Source organism: Mixophyes fleayi, chromosome 1, assembly GCF_038048845.1.
Source record: "Mixophyes fleayi isolate aMixFle1 chromosome 1, aMixFle1.hap1, whole genome shotgun sequence".
NCBI classification, from domain to species: Eukaryota; Metazoa; Chordata; class Amphibia; order Anura; family Limnodynastidae; genus Mixophyes; species Mixophyes fleayi.
The window spans coordinates 84,632,032-84,654,061 of record NC_134402.1 but is presented as its reverse complement, the minus strand read 5'-3'; the positions used below and the strand labels follow the sequence as shown (position 1 = coordinate 84,654,061).

Sequence of the window (22,030 nt, the reverse complement as noted above, 5' to 3'; positions counted from 1 at the left end):
TAATCATTGCCTGAAACTTGCTGTATATTTAAAAATGGCTTTGTGTTTGAAGCAGATCTGTTTTCTATATCCAGAAACTAAAATGTTAGGAATTTATTCCCCTACCTATGCCCTGGTTATAATGTCTAAATAGTGAAGTGTTCTCTATGGGGTTGCCAAATCAGGCATTTAAATTGGGATATATATGAAATATACATGCTGCAGTGCAATTACAGCTACTATGCAAGCAAGTGCACACAACTAATCACTGTGCATCATATGAAGATCTCCAGAATCAGTATGTATGATTATATATATATCTTACTTGAAGATGTGAGTGCAGTCTTTTCCTATATATATATATATATATATATATATATATATATATATATATATATATATATATATATATATATATATATATATATATATATATATATATATATGTACACACGCACACTTGCAAAAGAGGATGCACTCAATTAAAAAGTATTCATCACTGTGCTAAGTCCATATTGACAAAAACAGATCCACAATTGTCCCATAATTTTGAAGAGACCAAACGTGAAACAAATCTTTAGCATTTTAATGAAAAAAAATAAAAATCATGCCCTGCCCGCCGATCATTTCAGTATACCATGCCTCTGATTGTTTTCATGACTGGTGCTGGTCTGTTTTACTTTATGGAACAATTGTGGATCTATATGTATATACATATATACATTTGGAATGCAGTGGTAGAGTAAACACTGACACAATGAGATGGTATAGTAATGACAAGTTCAAGCAACCAGTGACTGTTTAAATAGTGCTGAGCTACAGCTTCTACAATGTAACCAGATAAGCACAACACTAATTCTCTGAAAAACTGATTAACTTATTACAAGGCAAGAACAAAATCTGAGACCGTATCATTTCATGGAGATAAAATCACCTTTCATCAGGCACGGATTACCAGATAGCTAGTGTGTTGGCATTGTGGTGGTAATGTAAGATGCTACACACAATGAGCATGGTGTATAAGCCTGCACTACAACTAATAGCATGCTTGTGAGTGACATCATCATTAGCTATTTATATAGCACCACCCTTAAACCATGGAGTGTTGCCTCACCTGGAATCTATATATATGCCTCCCTGCCGCCTGGCCTAGGCTGCCCCTGCCCTCTGCACTCTGAGTGCTTCTTTATTGCTGGGACTCCTCATGAGAAAGAGTTTTGTTTTTTTAACAATGTGTATTTCTTTAAAAATATTAACTTGGCTACTTTGAAAAATGTCATCTCTTACATCTGACAGTATGTCTTCTGCTGTGTGATGCTGTATAGAATGTGAGCTATACCTTAGCTAAGGTACCAGTGATGGCGCTAGGCAATGTTTGGTCGGACACAAACGTAAAACAAAATACTGATCTCATCCATATACTGCCAAATTGTAAATCTTAAGGGCGGTTCACATATTTGCTGGGAAAATTCACTTTCATCATCATCATCATCACCATTTATTTATTTAGCACCACTGATTCCGCAGCGCTGTACAGAGAACTCACTCACATCAGTCCCTGCCCCATTGGAGCTAACAGTTTAAATTCCCTAACATACACAGACAGTGTGTGTATGTTAGCACTTTAGATACATTTCACTGACGTGTTTTTAACGTGTATTCCATGTGCTTTTCTTTTGCATACATTTAATACAATATATTGGTCATTCATGTTAGTGACAAATATGTTCTGCTGCATTCTAAAATTTTAAACAAGGTGTTAACATGCATTGGTGGGAGCAGCACCGCTGACTCTTATTTGATCTCTTTTTAATTCAACTTTTCATGTATTTATTAATGTTTTTAGAAGCACCAATAAAGGTCTAATTAGATTGTAATCCTTGCTAGTTTGAAAACTGAAAATTCTTTGAATATGGATAATTTTTGTGATGCGGGTGCATTGTGAATTATTATTTTTGGGAATATGCTTCTTACATATACTCTTTATTATTTTTTTTCACCACAGGAAGAAAATCCAAATCTCCCTCAACCTGGTAAATTAGAAAATAACATAGTCCCCAAAAATGAATTCCAACCAGTGGTGCCCTGGCCCCGAGTCGAGGGTGTAGAGGTAGACCTGGAGTCTATTCGCAGGAAAAATAAGGTCCAAAATGAGCAGGATCGTTTGGACGGGAAGGCTAATAATCAGCAGAATGTTATGCAACGAGAATATCTTACGTTTAAACCTCAGAAGCATGTGTATCCAGAACCACTGGTTCGTGCTGGAGTCCTGGGAAACTTTGAACCCAGAGAACCAGAGCCTCAAGGTGTGGTTGGAGGCCCGGGAGAGGGAGGAAAGCCATTCATATTGGGTGCTGACTATAAGGAATCTATCCAGGCCAGCATTAAAGAATTCGGATTTAACATGGTTGCCAGTGACATGATCTCATTAGACCGAACAATCAACGACCTACGTCATGAAGAGTAAGCATATCCTTTTCATTTATTTATTTTTTCCCAGTTGAAATCTATGTGATAATTAAAAATATTCAGATGCAATTTCTCTCACATGAGCTTGCAATCCAATTTATTAATCATTGGGATGTAGCCAGAAACAGGGATTTGCATAGGTGTAAGTGTAATTATAGCAATTAACCTAATATTTTATCCATGTCCTCCTTTCTGGAATGCAAATATAGTTTGAAGGAACCAGATGATGTAGACTGTACTAGTTCACACAGCTATTGATCTTAAGTTATTTAAATAGACCCTTTGATTTCTTTCATGGAATTTTACATTGTCTTCTGAATAAAGCAACATGTGGCTCTTCAGCTACTAAGAACTAGGAGTTTCTTCATAATTTGCTGTTCAATAAGCGTCAAAGAGACATAGGTTGCCTAGTTTTAACCCACAACATCATAGGAATTTCTTGTAGGCTGTCATTGTTTTCTTTGTTTATGGTATCTCACTGCCATAATATATAGCATAAATACAGCTTTACATCATCACCTATAAATGTTTCCAATATATAAATATATGTACCTATTTTGCACTGAAAATGTTGTTGTTAGTCACATTTGTTTGAACTCAACTAAATCGCAATGGCACATACAATTTTTATATATATATAAAATTATATTTATATTTATATAAAATATTGTTATTTAACATTTTACCAACCACAAACTAATTAATTTGCAGGACTGCCTGACCTATATTAAAATCACTGGGTGTACAGCGTTTTCATTCCCTATATACATTAAGGGTGATGTGCCATGGGCACTTTTTATAGTATGTATAAAGTGCAGTGTGGAGGAGGCCTCCAGCTACTTGAAAAGGGGCGCAGTAATAAGATTTTTAGCAGCCAGCTTGGGGGCCTCAAGAGCAGGCTCGGGGGCCGCAGTGGGCCCGATTCATGACAAAAAGGGCACAAATACGTTTGCATTTGAATCTGGGTGTAAGTACGCTGTGCCTGAACGTTACTTGCTGTATGTAGATACACACAACAGACTGCAGTACACACACAGGCCTCTGTTCACTACAAGGTCACATCAGAACACAGAAAAAAATCTTTTACATTATAAAATAAACATTTCTTAACAGTATAATTATTAATACAAATATGGATTTTAAAAAATAATATATATATATATATATATATATAATATATATTTTACATTAAATCTAGAAATCATCATTAACATGTATTTATATAGCGCCATCAGATTCCATAGCGCTTTATAATTGGGAACAGAGACAGTAATAAAACAATACTGGGTAATACAGACAGAGAGGTAAGAATACCCTGCTCACAGCTTACACACCAGGATGCTTTTAATGCATACTGTAAATACAATGCATTTATATAGCCTATCTTCCTTGCATACGTATGTAGTTTTTAATACAAAATCATTGACGTGTCAGTCATCACATACACCTGCCCTGTAGCTGGTGCAAATGATATGGGTGAAACCAGGTGTAGCTCCGAGAAACACAAGACTTGAATGGGCTGCACATCCATCGGCAGGCACTTACTGTACATTACCTGCATTCTTCTGCCCCGTCCCTCCCACAGGCCCAGAATGTCACAATAGCAGCTTAAGCATCGGAGCAGCATTTTAAACGCTGCCAGCAGCATGTGGGGAAAGTGTCAAATACAATCCTATCAAATGGTGTTTCGTAGGGATCCATTGTATTATAAAGACAACGTTTGTGACAGAAAGTTTGTCTATATTTTAAAATTTCTGATTAGGGGATAACAGACCCTTAGCGAATATGTTTTTACACACCCAAACTTTTTCCTTTTGCCATTGATGCATTTTTTATTCTAGCAATAAAAAACACAAAGTTACAGAACATTGCATAAATGGGAGATTGTAAGGACAAATAATTAAAAAAACCCTAAGTACTTACAATCAAAATAATGTCCTATGTAAATACAAATATACAGATATTTTAGGATCTCTGCACACAATAAACATTGCCAGCATTTAAGCTGAAATAAACATTATTAACAGAAGGGAATATTTTGCCTTTAGAATGATCACACAGCCACTATCGGCTGACAATGGTCAGATCAATCACTGTGATTTATGAGTTGCGATGGGAAACTGTAACATCTTTGTTGCAGGGAACCAACAGCACTGGGATATTAGATTTTAATAGTTACAAATCAAAGGCATTGCCTGTAGACAATGTAAAATAGGTTGTTACAGAAAAATCTCCTTTTCTTTCATTATACATTATAGCAAAGACGTTGCTTATTCTCCACGGCTGACATGCTGGGTATGTTGTAGAAGTACTTTGCCCTGAGCACCCTCTTACCTAACCTTAATACTGTACTTTCAGAGATACTACATGCAGGCTTTATTTGTTTGTCAGCTTCTTAAATAGAAAAGTCACTTCAAAAAAGATGTTCGGAGTGAACATAAGTGACTTAATCAGCCAGGAAGCATGCAGAGCACCGATACCAGCGAAATAACTGCAGCCGGAGTGAAGCAAATTGTCCGCAAACATTTCAGACCTGAACGTGCTCTGATATAAAGGAACTGGGCACAAAAGGCACAGTGTGGAAGATTTCACATGATAAACATGATCGTTCAGGCATTGTATATTACACAGAATGTTTGCTCTCCCTGGCTAGGCAATAAAGCACAGTAATTACCCCCCTCTAGTTCACCTTCTGATGCAGATGGTGGTTTGTGATGTTAGACATTGTGAATGAGGTGCACTATAGCGTTCGATTAAATGGTAAACTTTAAGAGGTATATTTACTAAGTGGCGGTTCCGACGAACCGCCGCTTCTCGTCGTTTTGCTGTCATTCTTTTAAACAACCAATTTTATTAAAGACATATCTCGATGCGCTTTGGTTTTAATAAAATTTAAATTTAAAGAATTACAGCAAACGACCTACAGTTCTTCTGAACCGACGCTTAGTAAATATGCCCCTAAGTATTTTGGCTACTTGCCCTTCATACAGAATTGTGTAAAAATATTTTGATATGTAATTGAGGTGGGTAAACACTATTACCTGGCCACACACATGACAATTTGGATGGCAAATAAGCTGTAATCATGCAGAACAAGGATTGTTCGGGATGATCAGAATCTATTCCAAATGGTCAGCTAACGATTCCCATTGAAGAATATGCAGTGCTCCGCCCAAGAGGAAACATGAAGCAATTTATTCTAAGACAGTGTTACCCCCAACAGCTCATGTTTTCAGGATTTCATACACACAGGGCCGGATTAAGGGAAGGGAGACGCTGTAATCTCCTTACTGAGATCTTGTGAGAGTGAGACTGACTCATAGGCTCCCTCTCACGAGATCTCCTCAGTAGGGAGATTACTGCACGCCGCGTAAATACTAGTCACAGCAAGCAGCTAACAGCATAACATTTGCTGTTAGCTGCCTGTCATTCTCCCTGAACAGGTGAAAGTCGAAGCAGGGGGCAGGGATGCCCCCGACCCGATGAATGGCGACAGGCCCTTAGCTGCCCGAGGCCCCTGGGCTGTAGCCCCTTTAGCCCTAGCGTTAATCCGGTTTTGCATACACATGTGAGTAAATCTCCTTGACTTGGTCAGTAATAATTCTACCTGTTTCCACAGAAAGAAATAGATAACATATTGGCTGGTGCGGGAGCGTGATGACGAGTTAAAAAACAAAAACAAAAAAAACACTGCTGTAAGATCTGGCTGTTTGTCCTGATCATATAACAACTGGATTTGTTCAATTTGGCCCCTCGAGTATGTAGTCAATTTGCAATGTATCCACAAATCCAGTTGGGATTAATAACCAGATCTGCCTGTGTGTGGGTAGATTTAGCTTCCTAGAATATAACAATAGGCCTGTTTATATAGAAACTAATTTTATCTGTCATTCTATGGGGGGAATTCAATTGGCCACGTTGCTGCCGAAAGTACCTGTGCACTATTACCGATATTATGGTAATAGTGCACATTATTACCGTTAATACTGTAATCTTTAACGCTGGTTTGTGCCGCGGCTCAAAATCAGGGTTAAAATTAACGGCAATAGATTTAGAGCCGCGTTACTCGCAGCAGAATAGAAAACCCCCCCCCCCCCTATGAGACCTGTAAAACCTGCACTGTTATGCTGGACGTATATGCTTTGATGTCTTTGGCGATATTGGTCAATTGTCACACTATATGTTGCCCTTAGCCAATCAAGTGGCCTGATAATGTACGGGTCAAGATATTGTATGTCCATCAAATGTAGATCGATAATAAACTCCAGTGTAAAGTGAAAGAGACTTGGCTGCTCGGCGTATGTTTAGAATGGCGGGCTCATGTCTAATCTGGTTACCCATATGTGATCCTGTTGCTCGGGTTAAATGGCAGGGTCAGCTGTGTGTGGCCAGCTTTAAAAATCTCTGGTCATTGGGGTTGAGAAACACCGGTCCAAAACCCATGTAATATTTTCTTGGCAATTCCCACAATGCTCTTGTGATTTTAACTGAGCTCTTGTGATCTCTCCAAGCCAATCAGTAACCTGCATTACATAGTGTTATATAGATTCTTTGTGAGGTAAAATATATGAAGTAAAAGGATATTAGATGAATCTTCCGTGAAGCCTATTGAGGGCTGTTATTAATTTGAATAGTATTAATTTTGCCACGTGGGCACAATTGTTGGCCAGAACAAGCGCTCTGTGCGGGCGTAGTCATAGTTACACTAAGGATATGTCTGTTGTATGTTATAGGCTCATCGCTGTGCTGGCTAAAGCAGCTGGTTTTGTTTGTTACATTTTGTTAGTTCCCCTTTTCCAACTGATCTTACGCCTTAGCTCCCCCTATTTTCCTTTTAATAATTGTATTTGTATTTCTAAGCCTATACTCTGGGCAAAATGAATAAGAAATAACATGAGCTTTAGATGCACTTCAGCTATGCATTTATAACGTGTGTTGTGTGTTTAACAATTCATTCCGTTGTACGTGTTGCGTTCATTCATTTACACATGAAAAATAGTTTTTGCAGTGTTAGAAAATGTCAAACATGGGGTTTACCATTTTTAAACGCCATGGTGGGAACCAGCCAATAGGAAAGCAGTCATCATATTTTAATGTGGTTTTTGTTAGCAGGTAAAATACGCATTAACAGACGTTGGTTGTGACCGAGCCCTCAAACACAGATAGATAAATAAAAGCTGATGTATATAGATGTCTGTAACATTGGTATTTGCGGAGTACATTATTATTACATTTCTAAAGGTGTTGGTGTAGGTTCTCTGCCATTAATCAGTTTGTGATTAAATCCTGTTGAGATTACTGGAGTCAGTAAAAGGCATTGTGACAAATTCACAATGACAATACAGTGTACGACCATGTGACTACAATGATTCTCCTGTGAGAACAGCCGTTGGTACTTTCTCATACTCCATCAAGGTGACATTGTGTCAGGCAGCTGAATGTGTCTTCTTAGGAAATACATGAGAATGCTGCTTGTCTGGTTTCACTTTTAAGCTTTATCTTCAAAGATTTTGTGTTTTGCCTTTAGATGTAATTCTACGCCGAAGGTCATATTGTATGTAAAATAATGGTGTTGCTAGTCTGCAAGAATGTACAGCACATTAGTGTAACCTTTGTGTATAATGAGCTCTTGTATCATTGTGCATAACACATGCTCGAGTACGTAGGAGAGATTGGACAATGCCATTTATAATGTGTATTACGTACCTGACTTAAATATACTTAACCTTCTGACTGCACTCTTTCTTGCAAGTATGAATAAGCCTCTCCACTCCTCAGTGACCTCAAGAGCTCACCCTCATATTACTTGTTTCTCAGGCTCCTATTTATAGCGTCCCCCTGTTGTGCACAGTGACATTAGAAGAGGGCGGGCTCTCATTACCGAAATGGTTTCTAATCAAAGAACGGAGATTCATCAGGTATGCTAATTAAGCATAGCTGACTGTAAAAGCAAGAGGAAAAATGTGAATAAACCTTTCTTCCATGGAAAAGTTCTTATATTTCCTTCCTTAATATGCCTAGAGATTGTTATATACAATTTAAGGGAAATCATAACTTATTTGTAACTAAAGTTTTCACTTTTTTGGGTCACTTTTGAGGTAAAATTAAAGATGACAAGTTAGGTCCACTGTTTTAATACTCTCCCCTCCCCTTTTAATAATTAAACACCATTCCTTTTCAATGTAGGATACTGCTAGGTCCGTACTTGCCTGTTTTCTGGGCTTTATCCACATCCAGCAGCAGTTGGCATCATCCTGATTGAGTGACCGTCAGGGGCATGAATGTTATTTCGCACCAAACAGTGACATTATCAAACTGTTATTCACTGTTAATATGTGACAGTGAGCAGTCTGAGGGGTATATTTACTAAACTGAGGGTTTGAAAAAGTGGAGATGTTGCCTATAACAACCAATCAGATTATGGCTGTCATTTTGTAGAATGTACTAAATAAATGTTAACTAGAATCTGATTGGTTGCTATAGGCAACATCTCTACTTTTTCAAACCCGCAGTTTAGTAAATATACCCCTGAGTGTCCATTCAGCTCTAAGGGGGGTATTCAATTGACAGCAGGATCGCCGAAAATCCCGCGCTCAAAGAATATTACCGTTAATACAGTAATTACTTGCTGGATTTCAGCTCGCAGCTCCCTGAAATCCAGCGAGTAAATTACCGTATTAACGGCATTTACGCGCAGGATTACTGTATTAACGGTAATATTTTTTGGGCGCAGGATTTTCGGCGATCCCGCCGTCAATTGAATACCCCCCTAAGAGTGTGAGATCTCAGTGCAGAATATGGAAATATTAGACAGTTTAAGGTAACACTGTAATCTGAGACCTGCAATGCTATCTAAGAAGAAGAAGTGTGGCAGATCTTCACAAGTCTGCACCCCAGATTCTGATCTGCAAAAAAAAATAAAAAGCACTGAATTATTTTTACAGTAATCCTCAAACATTATTATATAATTAACTGACTAAATATCAGCTACATCGCCTTTAGTGAGACTAATATTGAAAAAATAAAGCAATGTAGTAAAGTCCTCTCCATAAAGTGGTTACAGAGGACTGGACTGATTGGCATACTCTGTGGGAGCTGTAGGTAAATCATACTTACCAACTTTCTGTTGGTGAAATCCGGGAGCCTGCAGAGGAGGTGGGCGTGACGGGGGGGGGGGGGGGGGCTCCAAGTGACGTCATTTTGGACCTGCCCCCATGACGTGATGACGCAAAATGCGTCATTTGACAGCGGGGGGCGGGGCCAAACGCCGCGATTCACCGGGAATCGCGGCGTTTGGGACTTAATTCTGCCCACTTCACTAGGAAGTGGTCAGAATTATCCAGATGCGGGGGATTGCCACACTCGCCCGGGAGCCCGGGAGACTCTCGCAAAATGCGGGAGTCTCCCGGATATTTCGGGAGAGTTGGCAAGTCTGAGGTAAATTACACATACTTGCCGACTTTTCAAACCTTTCCTTGGGGAGATTTTGGAGGAGAGGTCATGTGACAGGGGGTAGGAGGAGCCCCTGCTAGGAAATGCCAAAATGCACAACATTTCATAGCAGGGAGTGGGGTTTAATGTCATTAAGTCCCGCCTCTATCACATCTGGCAAGTATGAAATTACACTACTCCATGTTACACAGGGGAGACTGGTTATATTAAGAGAGCCCCTTTTAATTTATATTTGTACCTCTTTCTGATGGTGTTTTACCCATACCCACTTTTCTATTCACTAAACCAATGTGGTATCTAGTTGCTGACTTAACATGCTGGTCATTGTGGCTCTAAACAAAACCCGTCGCACTGCATTGTGTGAGCGCCCTGTGTATCTGTATTCACAAATACTGTGGGAACATTTTGAATTATGTTTTTGTGTTGCTTACAGATAAAGGATTGCATCTTGAAGATTTGTCTTTGTTATGCGCTTTATACAAGTTTTATATGAAATACTGGATGCGTGGCATAATGATGTAACCATCAGCTAGTATTTGCCATACAATAGTGCTGTGCAAACTGTGTAGCACATACACTTAGGCTAGGAACACACTACAGATTTTTCAGCGAATTATTGGGCCAATCACCCGATAAATGACCGTTCACATATCGCATTAGTGTGTACACTTAAACGGTGAGCGAGACTCATTTCAAAGTACCGATCGTTGTTTCATTTCATTGCTCATCCTGTTTAAAAATCTCGTTCCAACCGTCTTCCGATCCTGCAGTGTGTAGGAAATCACAACCAATTGCTCACCCCACTGCCGATAGTTCCTCAAACTGCGACTCCTTTCTAGGTGTGTGTATGTAAATGTAAGATGTCTCTACCTCTCCCACGTGGTGCGGTGTCGGGACATCAGACAACTGGCAGTAATGTGCTTTTAATGGAGAAGCAATAGTAAACCTGTTTTACACGCTTCATATGACATTCATGTGTTGCTGCATGCAAGTGTCTTCTTAAAACATGTTAAAATACATATTCTCATTACAGCATCTTGTATTTCCTGAAGGGACATGTGACTTTATATTTGATTTCTTATTATTAAATGTAATTATTTTTAAAATACAACAACATAATATTCTTACATTTATGTGTATTGATTTTACATATTATAGACAGGCAACCCTCTATGTATTAAAGTGTATTTTTTTCCGGTGATGTTCAGCCCTTTATTAAAGTTTCTTCGGCATATCGCTGCAGGGAGCGCATATATTTTTTCAGTGTGTACAGAGTCACAATCTTTTGAGCCGACGTTATGCCTGTCAAAAATCACTGGGCTGAGGGTTGGTCTTGCAAAAATCGTTAAAAACATATATAGTGTGTGTATCGACTAACCAATCGGACCTTCAGTCGTAGGTACAATCGTTGTAGATAACACATTGTTCGGAAAATTCTGCAGTGTGTACCCAGCCTAAGGCAGACAAGACAGGAACTGTATACAATCTTCTTGTTCTACCTACATACAGTCTGCATTTTAGAAAAAAAAGTACACCAAAACTGGGGTGAGCAGTAAATACTGAGGTGTCACAACTTAACATTCATAATCAGATACAATAGTTATTAAATAATTAAATTACCTACAAATTGTACTTTAGAAATTCACATTTGCCTCAATATACACCAAGACCATGTTACTAAGAAGTAGCTGTTGCCACACTTCCTGTTCTTGTTGTAGTGAATTTTTTTTACTGAACACTGTAGTTCTGCATCTTGTAGTTTAACCAGATAAATAGGATGTCAGCCGTCTGTGAATTCCTAATGTGACTTTTCTTCTAGCTCAAGTTCAAAGGAGCCGGTTCCACACAAAGGTCATTTTTGTAGCCCCTGACTTAGACTACGCCTATTAGCATGCTGATAAGTGCACATTGTAGTAGAACTATTTATTTAAATATAGTTTGCAGCACAACATCTCGTTCAGTCAGCTTTGCTGCTGTAGAGAGCTTCTCCCGCAGAATGATTACAGTAGGCTGGTTTATTCTTTTGCTCTATCAATGTGTGCTACAACATGTGTTCTGTATATCACAAACCATGTTCTGCTGTGATAACACCATCTGCACCTTCTGCTTGTTATCTAAGGCTTCCCGCTCTCCAACTCCCTGTAAACCCAACACGCCTGACCACGGCAATAACAAAGGTCATTGTTTTCCTGTATGGCTCAACCTTTATTATACGATATGACTGGTGTACATGTTGTGTGCTTAAATGCTCTGACAGGATGCAGGAAAAGTGCAGTACATGAAAAGTTCATTGTAAGGCTGGGTACACACTACAAAACATTTCTCCCGATGTGATATCGTTAATGATTTTACCAATGACTGAAGGTCCCGATCAGCATGCCGATTCATGTGTATACACTATACACCAGTGCTTCCCAAACTTTTGCAATTCGTGGCACCCTTAGAGTCTCCATAATTTTTTCTAAGGCACCCCTCCAAAATAATTACAGAGCAGTCCCGTTTTATAAGTATCTGGGTCAAAAAACGTAATAAGTATTTAGGTCAGGACAGAAATACTTATTTAGTTGTATGCAAAAATGCACATAAATCCAAAGGAAAATAATATTTTTATAGTTTCAGGAGCTATTTAGTCAGAATCCATATTTACCATTTGGACTAATGCTGATATTTTTTTACAAAAGATTCTGCTGAATACCATATTGAATCCAAGCCATAGTTTGCATATTACAATTAAGCAGGGGGATTTAAATCATACAATTATCTGTAATTTTGACTTCTGAAAATGATAAATGATAGTTTCTTATGTACTAAAATATAAGGGAAATCACGAATCATGTTTTTTTTATCATGCACAAATGCCTAAAATGATCAAGTTGGCTGTACACATACCTGCCAATATTCTTTATTGTAAATATGGGTCAAAATGGACCACACCTCTGATCTGGCCAAGACACGTTTACAGATATTGAAAACTATATAGAAAATCATCCAAAGGAGTTCACTGGAGATTCTAGACGAAATGAAATCAGGGCTTTTTTGCCCCAAAGAGCTCACGCTAATTGTTCAGAGGGATAGATATAGACAGACATACATTATGTGAACGGAACGGAGCACACATTGGGGGAATATGCCACCAGGACTAGGCTATTAGTTCTGTCTGGGATGTGCAGGTGTAACAGTACTAGCAATGTAAAAGATAGGATTTTAGTGTAGCATTAAACACCGGTAGCGACAGAGCTGCATATGATATACAAGTTAACCCGTGCATGATACTCATGCATTCTAGTCAAATTAAGCTACTTAAGGTGTTAAAAAGGTTCTTGTCATGCATTTGGGGCTAGGCCAGGCCTCCTCAGGGGAAGAGCGTTACTTCCCGACGTAAGCGCCCTTTTTTAACGTGGTTTTGTCCACATGTCGCCACCTCATCATCCTTCTCCATCACCTCATCCTTCATCTTCATCGCCACATCCTTAATCTCCATCATCTTACTGTTCTAAAACCTCTCGATACACAACGTTTCTGCTAAGCACCTTATCGCTGTGCTCAATCAGTCTTCCTTGAAGGGCAGTATTCATAACCTGCACTTTCACATCACTGCTTCTCCGTACTCGTGAAAATGCGACATACAATTGTCCATGACCAAACACAGGCTCTGGTGAATAAATACCCACACGGTCAAGAGTTTGAGCCCTCAACTGGTAAATTTAGCCTTTACTACCCCTCCCACGGGGGGAAGGGGGGATGATGGAAGTTAACTGACTTCACTATTATAATTTTTTTGTCAAATAATGTCAGTATACCAAATTTCAGGTCAATTGGATGAGCCCTTTCTGAGAAAATAGTTTTTTACACACACATACACACTAACACACGCCACTAGGCTTATATATATTAGATATGCACTACTTTTCCCAGGCTCTAATTCCAGCTTAGTCAGTGTACAAGGCTTAGTAATGAAATGAAAGCAGACTGTAGTAAATCCTAGTAACAAATGTGTGTGAGGAGGATTTACATGTGCTGCACCTGAGCAGAAAAGATTACTTCATTGTTACCAAAATCCGTCTTTTTTTCATCCTCACAATTAGATTTTGTTTGTGATCTTTGGATGGCTTATCATATTTTTGGCTCATTTCCCGAACACATCCTAGAGGTTTCTGAAGCACTGCATAGTGAAATATTTAAATGAGATCCCATCTTTATTTAGAAACTGCTGGTTTATTCTACAATCGTGTCGCATTATATCTAGAAAAATGAATGTTTACTTACTGCCACTGTTTATTACTTATTGTACCAGCAGCTAGTGGCTGGCTGAACTTGTTAGAAGCAGGTAACTTGTGAATGTGTCCTACTGTCTCAGTGCTGGAATGAATGCCATCCTTCAGGAACAATAACGGCATATAAGCTCTTCTTCCAAGCGCTTGTTACCCAGCTCCTGCTTACGTCTGCACTGGATCTGTAAATCAGGTGATGTGATGAGGAGTGCTGGGATCAAGGCTGTAGCTCCCATAGGTGCAGCTGCAATGAGGCTCACAGCTCAGGGGGCCCTGTGTGTAAATGTGATATTTTTATTTATTTTTGTCTCCATTATTGGGTCCCTACAAATTTTGCTATGGGGCCCACAAATGTCTAGTTACGTCCATGGCTTATTGATTCATAGGCTGCTTGTGTCAGAGCTTCTGAGCAAATCAAACTGACATTTTAAGATATATCTGGAGACCAACATTACCAATCGGATTCGATGTGACAGAGCAGGATAGAAAGTTTGTTTTGTAGGTGATGGCAAAGAAGTGTGTATGTGGTCAGAACCAACTAAACATAAGACATATGATCCCTGCACTGTCCTACCAATAAGCCTTACTGCCGAATGGTGAAAACAGCACAGTGGAGCCCTGCATGTAGGTCACTACAGGTAGTTTACTGATTAGACTGAATAACTGTGATTCTCTTTGTTTCCCAGACACCAAACTGTGCAAGCCTGATGGGTCAGTGACAATATCTGAGCATTGCTGCATTATGTTCTGTGTAAAGCCATCCCCAGACAAATATTGGTTGAAGGTGCAGTTTATCATTTCATATGCAAATATCCTATCACTTAATAACAAAGAAAAGCAGCAGAAAGACAGTAACTTAGTGTTACATAAAACATAATAGAAAAGGACTTTATATTTGCACAAATCGTAGCGATCACTGTATTTGGCTTTTCCATCCCCTTGTTAAGTCAAGCTCATAAATTGAATATCTTCTAAACAGAAGTTTAATATTCCAGTCAATCATGCCTTGGCTAAGAAGATTGCCCAGAATAGCTCGACCGTAGAGCTTGTGCTTTCAGCAGCAATATGATGAGTTGTTTAATTACATCACTACAATAATTGCATGTCTGATACTGCTTAATGAAATAAGCTGGCAGTAATTACTCCTGGTATCCCAGTCCCTGGCTACTAGACAAGCGGTGCCTCCCCTTCTACTGTCTGCCTCTTTCAAAGGCAAGTCTGGAAATCCCATTGATTGCAAAGAAAGTTCTTGCAGGGTTTGGCTGGTAGCGTTCTGTTTGAATGGGAAGAATAGCTGTATGGTAATAGAGGCCTTCATGTTATTTGTTGTTGATGATGGTGCACGCTGTCAATGCATCATTCACAATAACCACTTTTAAGTAAGTTAATGAGGAAATGTATAACACGGTAGTCAGATCTTTTTCTGGCAAACTTGATCTTAATGGTTCTCCATCTGCAGCAGTTGCTATACTGCAATGCAAAGCTGAACACAAACTCAGCATAAATGCCATGTTAGCTAAACAATCAGAAATAAAGTAATCTCTTCCTCCCTATAATAGCATTGTGTGAATATTCTCTATAAGCCCATTAACACACTGGTGTGTATATGGTACATTTTCCTGGTTGTGAAAGAGAGTATTAATAGTAATATAGGGCATCTGTGACCATATAGAGGCCACATTTCTTCTTTTTAAGGCTCGTTCACATCTACGCATGTTTATTCTGGTTGTTTTAACGATTTCATTGAAGCATATACATTGGAGGAGCGCTGTGTTCTACGATGTGTTTTTCCATTGCAGCTAATTTCACACTTCATCATCATTTATTTATATAGCGGCAACATATTTCGTAGCACTTTACAATTGGGGACAAACATAGTAAACTAATAAACAAACTGGGTAAAACAGACAAAGAGGTGAGAAGGCCCTGCTCGCAAGCTTACAATCTATTGGACAATGGGAGTTTGACACATGAGGTTAAGTCTACATTTTGCATTTCGGCCCAGCCAGACTGCAAAGGTAAAAGTGACTCATAAGCTAAATGATCCTGTCACACAACAATGTTGGTCAAGGGGTAGTTGTATAACAGGTGGTAATAGGGTAGTGTAGTGAGGTTAAGAGGGTGGTTGAGGAATATTATAAGCTTGTCTGAAGAGGTGGGTTTTCAGAGAACGCTTGAAAGCTTGTAGACTAGAGGAAAGTCTTATTGTGCGAGGGAGAGAATTCCATAGAGTGGGTGCAGCCTGGAAAAAGTCCTGTAATCAGGAATGGGAGGATGTAATGAGTGTGGATGAGAGCAGAGATCTTGTGCAGAACGGAGTTGCCGAGTTGGGATATATTTTGTGACAAGAGAGGAGATGCATGTTGGTGCAGCTTTCTTGATGCCCTTGTAGGTTAGTAAGAGTATTTTATATTGGATTCGGTAGAAAACAGGCAACCAGTGTAGAGACATACAGAGTGATTCAACAGAGGAATAACGATTTGCAAGGAAAATCAATCTTGCCGCAGCATGCAAAATAGATTGTAGGGGTTTGAGTCTGTTTTTGGGAAGGCCAGTAAGGAGGGAATTGCAATAGTCAATGCGGGAGATAATAAGTGCATGAATTAAGGTTTTTGCAGTGTCTTGCGCACACTTCTGTTCATCCTATAAAATGCAGCAAACACGGGAAGAACATACAAACTTAACACAGAGAAAGCCCTGATCGGAAACTCATGTCCCCAGTGCTGTGAGGCAGAAGTGCTAACCAGGGCCATCTTTTCCGCTGGGCAGTTACCTGGGGGCCCCACGAGCATAGGGGCCCCATAGACGGGGCTCAATAGAAGAGAAAAATCTATTTACCCATGTTATCAAGGCACAGCTGTACAGCATGTTTTTTTAATGTTTAAACACTGATTTTTGTTACAGGTACCAATAAATATAAACTTAATTTTATTGATAATTTACATTTGTATTCCTGTGTGCGGTTGTGTAGGTAGGGGCCAAGTGCACTGCTTTGCCCAGGGGGCCCATAATGTTGTTAAGATGGCCCTGATGCTAACCACTGAGCCACTCTGCTGCCCACTGGAAAGGGTATAGCATAAACACCACATTTGGGAATATTTATTTCTAATTGCAAAACTGCACATTACTCTGACATATCAGCTTAATTCAAGAAGCTGAAGTCAAGAAGTGATATGTTGGGTCTCTCCCCACCCGTCCCTTACTGTGGGTGTAAGATTACCTTACACCCACGAAGAAGCCAATATCTGATAGTATTTGTATTTTCAGAGCATTTGTGCTACTGCATGATTCTATTAGTCAACCATCTATGATCCATCTGTCTGTCTCGGCTGCCAGGGCAGAATACCACAGCTAGAAACTCTACTCCCCTTATAGAATAACCAAGTACTTTTCTTAGGCAACACTGTTCAGTAATATTTACTTTTTGTTTTTCTTTCGCTATTTGGTCTTTACTTACCATCTACAGTATGAAATAATGCTGGATGGTGTTGGATATAGGGACAGACATATGGGGACCGCACAGCTACTTATTTATGGTGTATTCACTCTTGGTTCTTAGGGTAGAGTCATTGGTAAACGTGACCATGGATACTGACCTAATGATACTTTTACTATGAAGCGCCAAAAAGAAATCATCATTGTTAAAGGGACATTACCCTTCATGTACTGCACCCTCATGTAAAAAATATGTGGGAGTCAACCTAGCGATACACAGGAGCAAGAGCCCTATTCCGAAGACACCTGCTGAAAGATATATTATCATCATCATTTATATAAATGGATACTGGCCACTAATTCCGCAGCGCTGTACAGAGAACTTATTCACATCAGTCCCTGCCCCATTGGAGCTTACAGTCTAAATTCCCTAACATACACACACACATAGAGAGAGACCAGGGTCAGTTTGATAGCAGCCAATTAACCTACTAGTATGTTTTTGGAGTGTGGGAGGAAACCGGAGCACCCGGAGAAAACCCACGCAAACACGGGGAGAACATACAAACTTCACACAGATAAGACCATGGTCGGGAATTGAACTCATGACACCAGTACTGTGAGGCAGAAGTGCTAACCACTTAGCCACCATGCTGCCTATATATATATATATATATATATATATAGAGAGAGAGAGAGAGAGCAAGAGGACTCGGGTCTATGCTAGGGGTCAGAGGAGACGTGTGCTATTGTGATCTACATTTACATGTTTTGAGTCTTTCTGCTGTTTAAGCAGTGTGGTTCAGGTTCAGGAAATGACAGGGTCTCAACACCCCCCTACTTGCTACATAAGTGGGCAGAGCATACAGGGGAGTTTGGATACCTTCTTTAAAGATTAATATTTTGGCTTAGGCCTGTGGTCCTAAAATATAACTTTTATAATCTGCTTCACTTAAATGCATATAAAAAGCCACACAGGTGAATTAAACAGAAAACCACAAATCTGGCTGTTGTAATCCAATATTGATGTATGAATAAGTAAGAATAATCGTTGAGAGTTAGTGAAAACATGGATAGGAGCCTGGGATTTTGGCCATAAACGTAATGACCTGAGAATACCCCACACTAAGTGCATGTAAATAAACCACTGAATAAAATAAAATACGTAATTATTGAAAGAGGGTGTGTGTGATTGGAAAGCTTAGTATCACACCCATGTTACTCCCTCTGTGACGACAATCATTATAGCTCAGGTTTCATAAACACATTCTCTATTCCAATTACTGATCCACAGGTCTAATACCTGAGAACTCTTTATCACCAATCACTTAAAAACTACCAATATCACTATAGGAAAAAGAAACCTCTGTAAATATATTTATTTCCGCGGATAAACATTTCGTGATATTTTGTTTCTTTCTGTGTTCGGAGATCCAGTTGTTACAAATGAGTAATGGTGTTATAATTACATTATGTATTTCTTTCTGTAGGTGGCAAACACCAGGGACCCATTCAATACAAATATATGGACTGTAGTGGTTACAATATAATTAAACTCCCACCAAGGGTGATACAACCTACATTATGTTCCTAATATTTTTGTTCTGAGTTGCATCAGATATTGTTTAGCATATTTGGTCTGATGCTTTATTGCTGCTAGTTAATGGGGGATTGGGTTATCCAAGCAGCAATGTGTATTATGTAGTTATTTCTTTCATGAATGTAATAGAGTTTTGCATGTGAATGTATAGGATTAGTGGCAGCATACAGACATTCCACTCTGCTCTGTAAATATTTATGAAGCTATTGGTGATTGGTGGATCAGTACAAAAGCATTTTGTGTGAAGTGTGATTACATTTCAAGCTTGTTACATATCGGCATATGCAAACTGTATTACGAAGGAAACGTTGTCTGTGTTATTGTATGTTACCTGGCTACACAGGTAAGGATTACTCTGCAGTGGTTAATTTAGGAGCACTGGCAGTTGGGTGGCACAATTGGGGTTAATATTCCCGTTTGGTCTGATTTCTCAGTCACCGTGGCCCGTACTGTGGGCTAAATTCATGCACTTTATCATCAGCTCTCCTCTGACACTTTGGTTACTGCTGGCTGCCTGTCACCAAGCTGAATCAGCAGTGCACCCTTATGCTGTCCTACCTATTTATAGCTTGCTCAGCAGGATCACACTGCTGTGCCTCATTGGCAACTTATCTGGGCTGCATAGTTTGATCCTGCTGATTATGATGCCCCTTTGATTTTGCATCCTACCTACTGGTAATGAACGGTGTGCGCTTGTTTTCTAGGTTTCTGTTCTATTTCTGGCTTATGTCACCAGCAACCTCCCCCATACACCCCTGGGGGTGGTCTGTAGTGCAGCTCTTACACTGAGCTAGCAAACTATTCTTTTTGTCAGGAAAAGCAGCGTTAGTCGTGACCTCTTACATGCAACAGCAAGTGATTTATAGATCTCCAGATTCAGGTTTAAAGGATAAATTCCACATAATCACCAAATGGATTGGATCTGTTTGGTGGAATTAGACTGTAACTCTGTGTACTAACAAAGACAAATGGTCAATAACGCATAACAACCAGTCAGGCATTTGCTTTAATCGTCTACTTGGCTATAAATCCATCCAAGAGAATTGCTGATATTTTTAGCCACACCAATTGTTTTTACCAAAACCAGTCCTCGGGGGCCACCCTTACGTCGAGTATAAGCCAGTTCCCTCATTTTGTCACACTTCCTATGTTCTACATACAGTCACAGTCACAGTCGTCACAGTCTATTGGTAACTATGAACAACTGTCTTTGTCAACAATTTAAAAACAATACTGGGTATGGTTAGGCTCTGCACATGAGCCTGAAAGATGTTCAGATTGTATCACAAGGGATGGATATATTTAGTTATTTATATAGCACATACATATTACAAAGCACTTCACAGGGAATATTTCATTACTCTCACAAGTCCCTGCCCGAGTGGAGCTTACAATGTATTCCCTACCATACACACAACTAGATTCAGTGTTGTCAGGAGCCAGTTCACCTGTTAGTATATCTTTGAGAAGTGGGAGGAAACTGGAGCATCCGTGGAGAAAATACACAGATTGGGCTCTGGTTGGAATCGAACCCATGACCCCAGGGCTGTGAGGCAACAATGCTAACCATTGTGCCACCGTGGATGCCATCTTGGTGTTGACATGGATTAGTCGGTGGGGAGGGCCATATATCTGCCCCTTTCAAGTGGATGGCATGTGAAATGAGAGTGGAACATGACCCTTTCTGGTAATTTATGTCCGAGATGCCACATAAGTGGGGCCGGCCATTTGCATTCATGAGCCAATATGAAAATTTAATACAAACACATCAAGTTAACAGAAGCTAGAGTAAGTGCTGAAGCATTTCCAGTAAATATTAGTATTCTCATCAATATTTGTTGTGGCAATAAATGTCTATAAACAATGGGTGTACTTTTAGTACCTGTCACCTACACACTGCACCTTAAATGCTAATTTATACCCAACACAATATTTATTTTTTATTTGTTTGTAAAACATTAATGCAGAAAAGGCTGCCCTGCAGGAGTGAGGAGAGGATCCCCAACACCTAAGAAAGGTCCTGTGACATCATCAGTATATTGTCTCTGAATGATCACATGACATTGATTTTAAAAGAAATTCTGCCCACATCGGAAACTCATTTAAATAATCCATCCAGTGCGTAAGCAGGGTCAAAGATCTACAACTGAACTTCTCAAGGATAATAGTGCCCATTTGCTCCTATGTTGGCAAATTTTTACTGAATGGGGAACGCTTTTTCCCTGTCATATGGGAGCAATTAAAAACCTAAATTTTTCCATGCAGTGTCTTTAGAGTTTAATGGCTCCAGTGAAGAGGATTGGGAGAGGAGAAGCATTTCCACAAAAGGACAGTTGATGTCAGCACTTGTCCTTTAGGCTGGGTACCCACTACAGAAATATTCTCCCGATGTCATATCAGTAATGATTATATCAATGACTGAAGAGAGACAAAGTCCTGATCAGGATGCCGATTCATGTGTACAAACTACATGTTTTCAAAGATTTACCCTCAGATCTGTGCTCTTCATCTCTCATAACCATCTGCTGAAAACATCATGACTGTATACTCTATGGAGATCCTGATCGTGAGCACACACACTGCAGGATTGGAAGCACATCGATCCGTTGGTGAACAAGATTTTTAGACCGGTTTAAAGATCAAATGAAACGATACAATGATCTTTGGAACGATAATCGCTCATTGTGGCTGTGTACACACTAATGTGATGTCGAGCCGAACAATCAATTATTGTGTGATTGGCCCGATAATCAGCTGAAAACCCTGTAGTGTGCACCCAGCCTAACACTGCATATTTGTGTGTATCTAGCAAAATGAAAATATG

General features: G+C 39.5%; 1 protein-coding gene across 3 annotated transcripts in view; it reads left to right on the top strand.

Annotated features, from left to right (window-relative positions):
• Positions 1-22,030, top strand: part of GALNT7 (polypeptide N-acetylgalactosaminyltransferase 7) — a 120,136-nt gene that overhangs the window by 37,921 nt on the left and 60,185 nt on the right. For all 3 annotated transcript variants that reach the window (XM_075197693.1, XM_075197691.1, XM_075197697.1), the window contains exon 2: positions 1,985-2,442. In XM_075197693.1, coding sequence (XP_075053794.1) covers positions 1,985-2,442 — 458 coding nt within the window. The remainder of the gene's footprint in view (positions 1-1,984; positions 2,443-22,030) is intronic.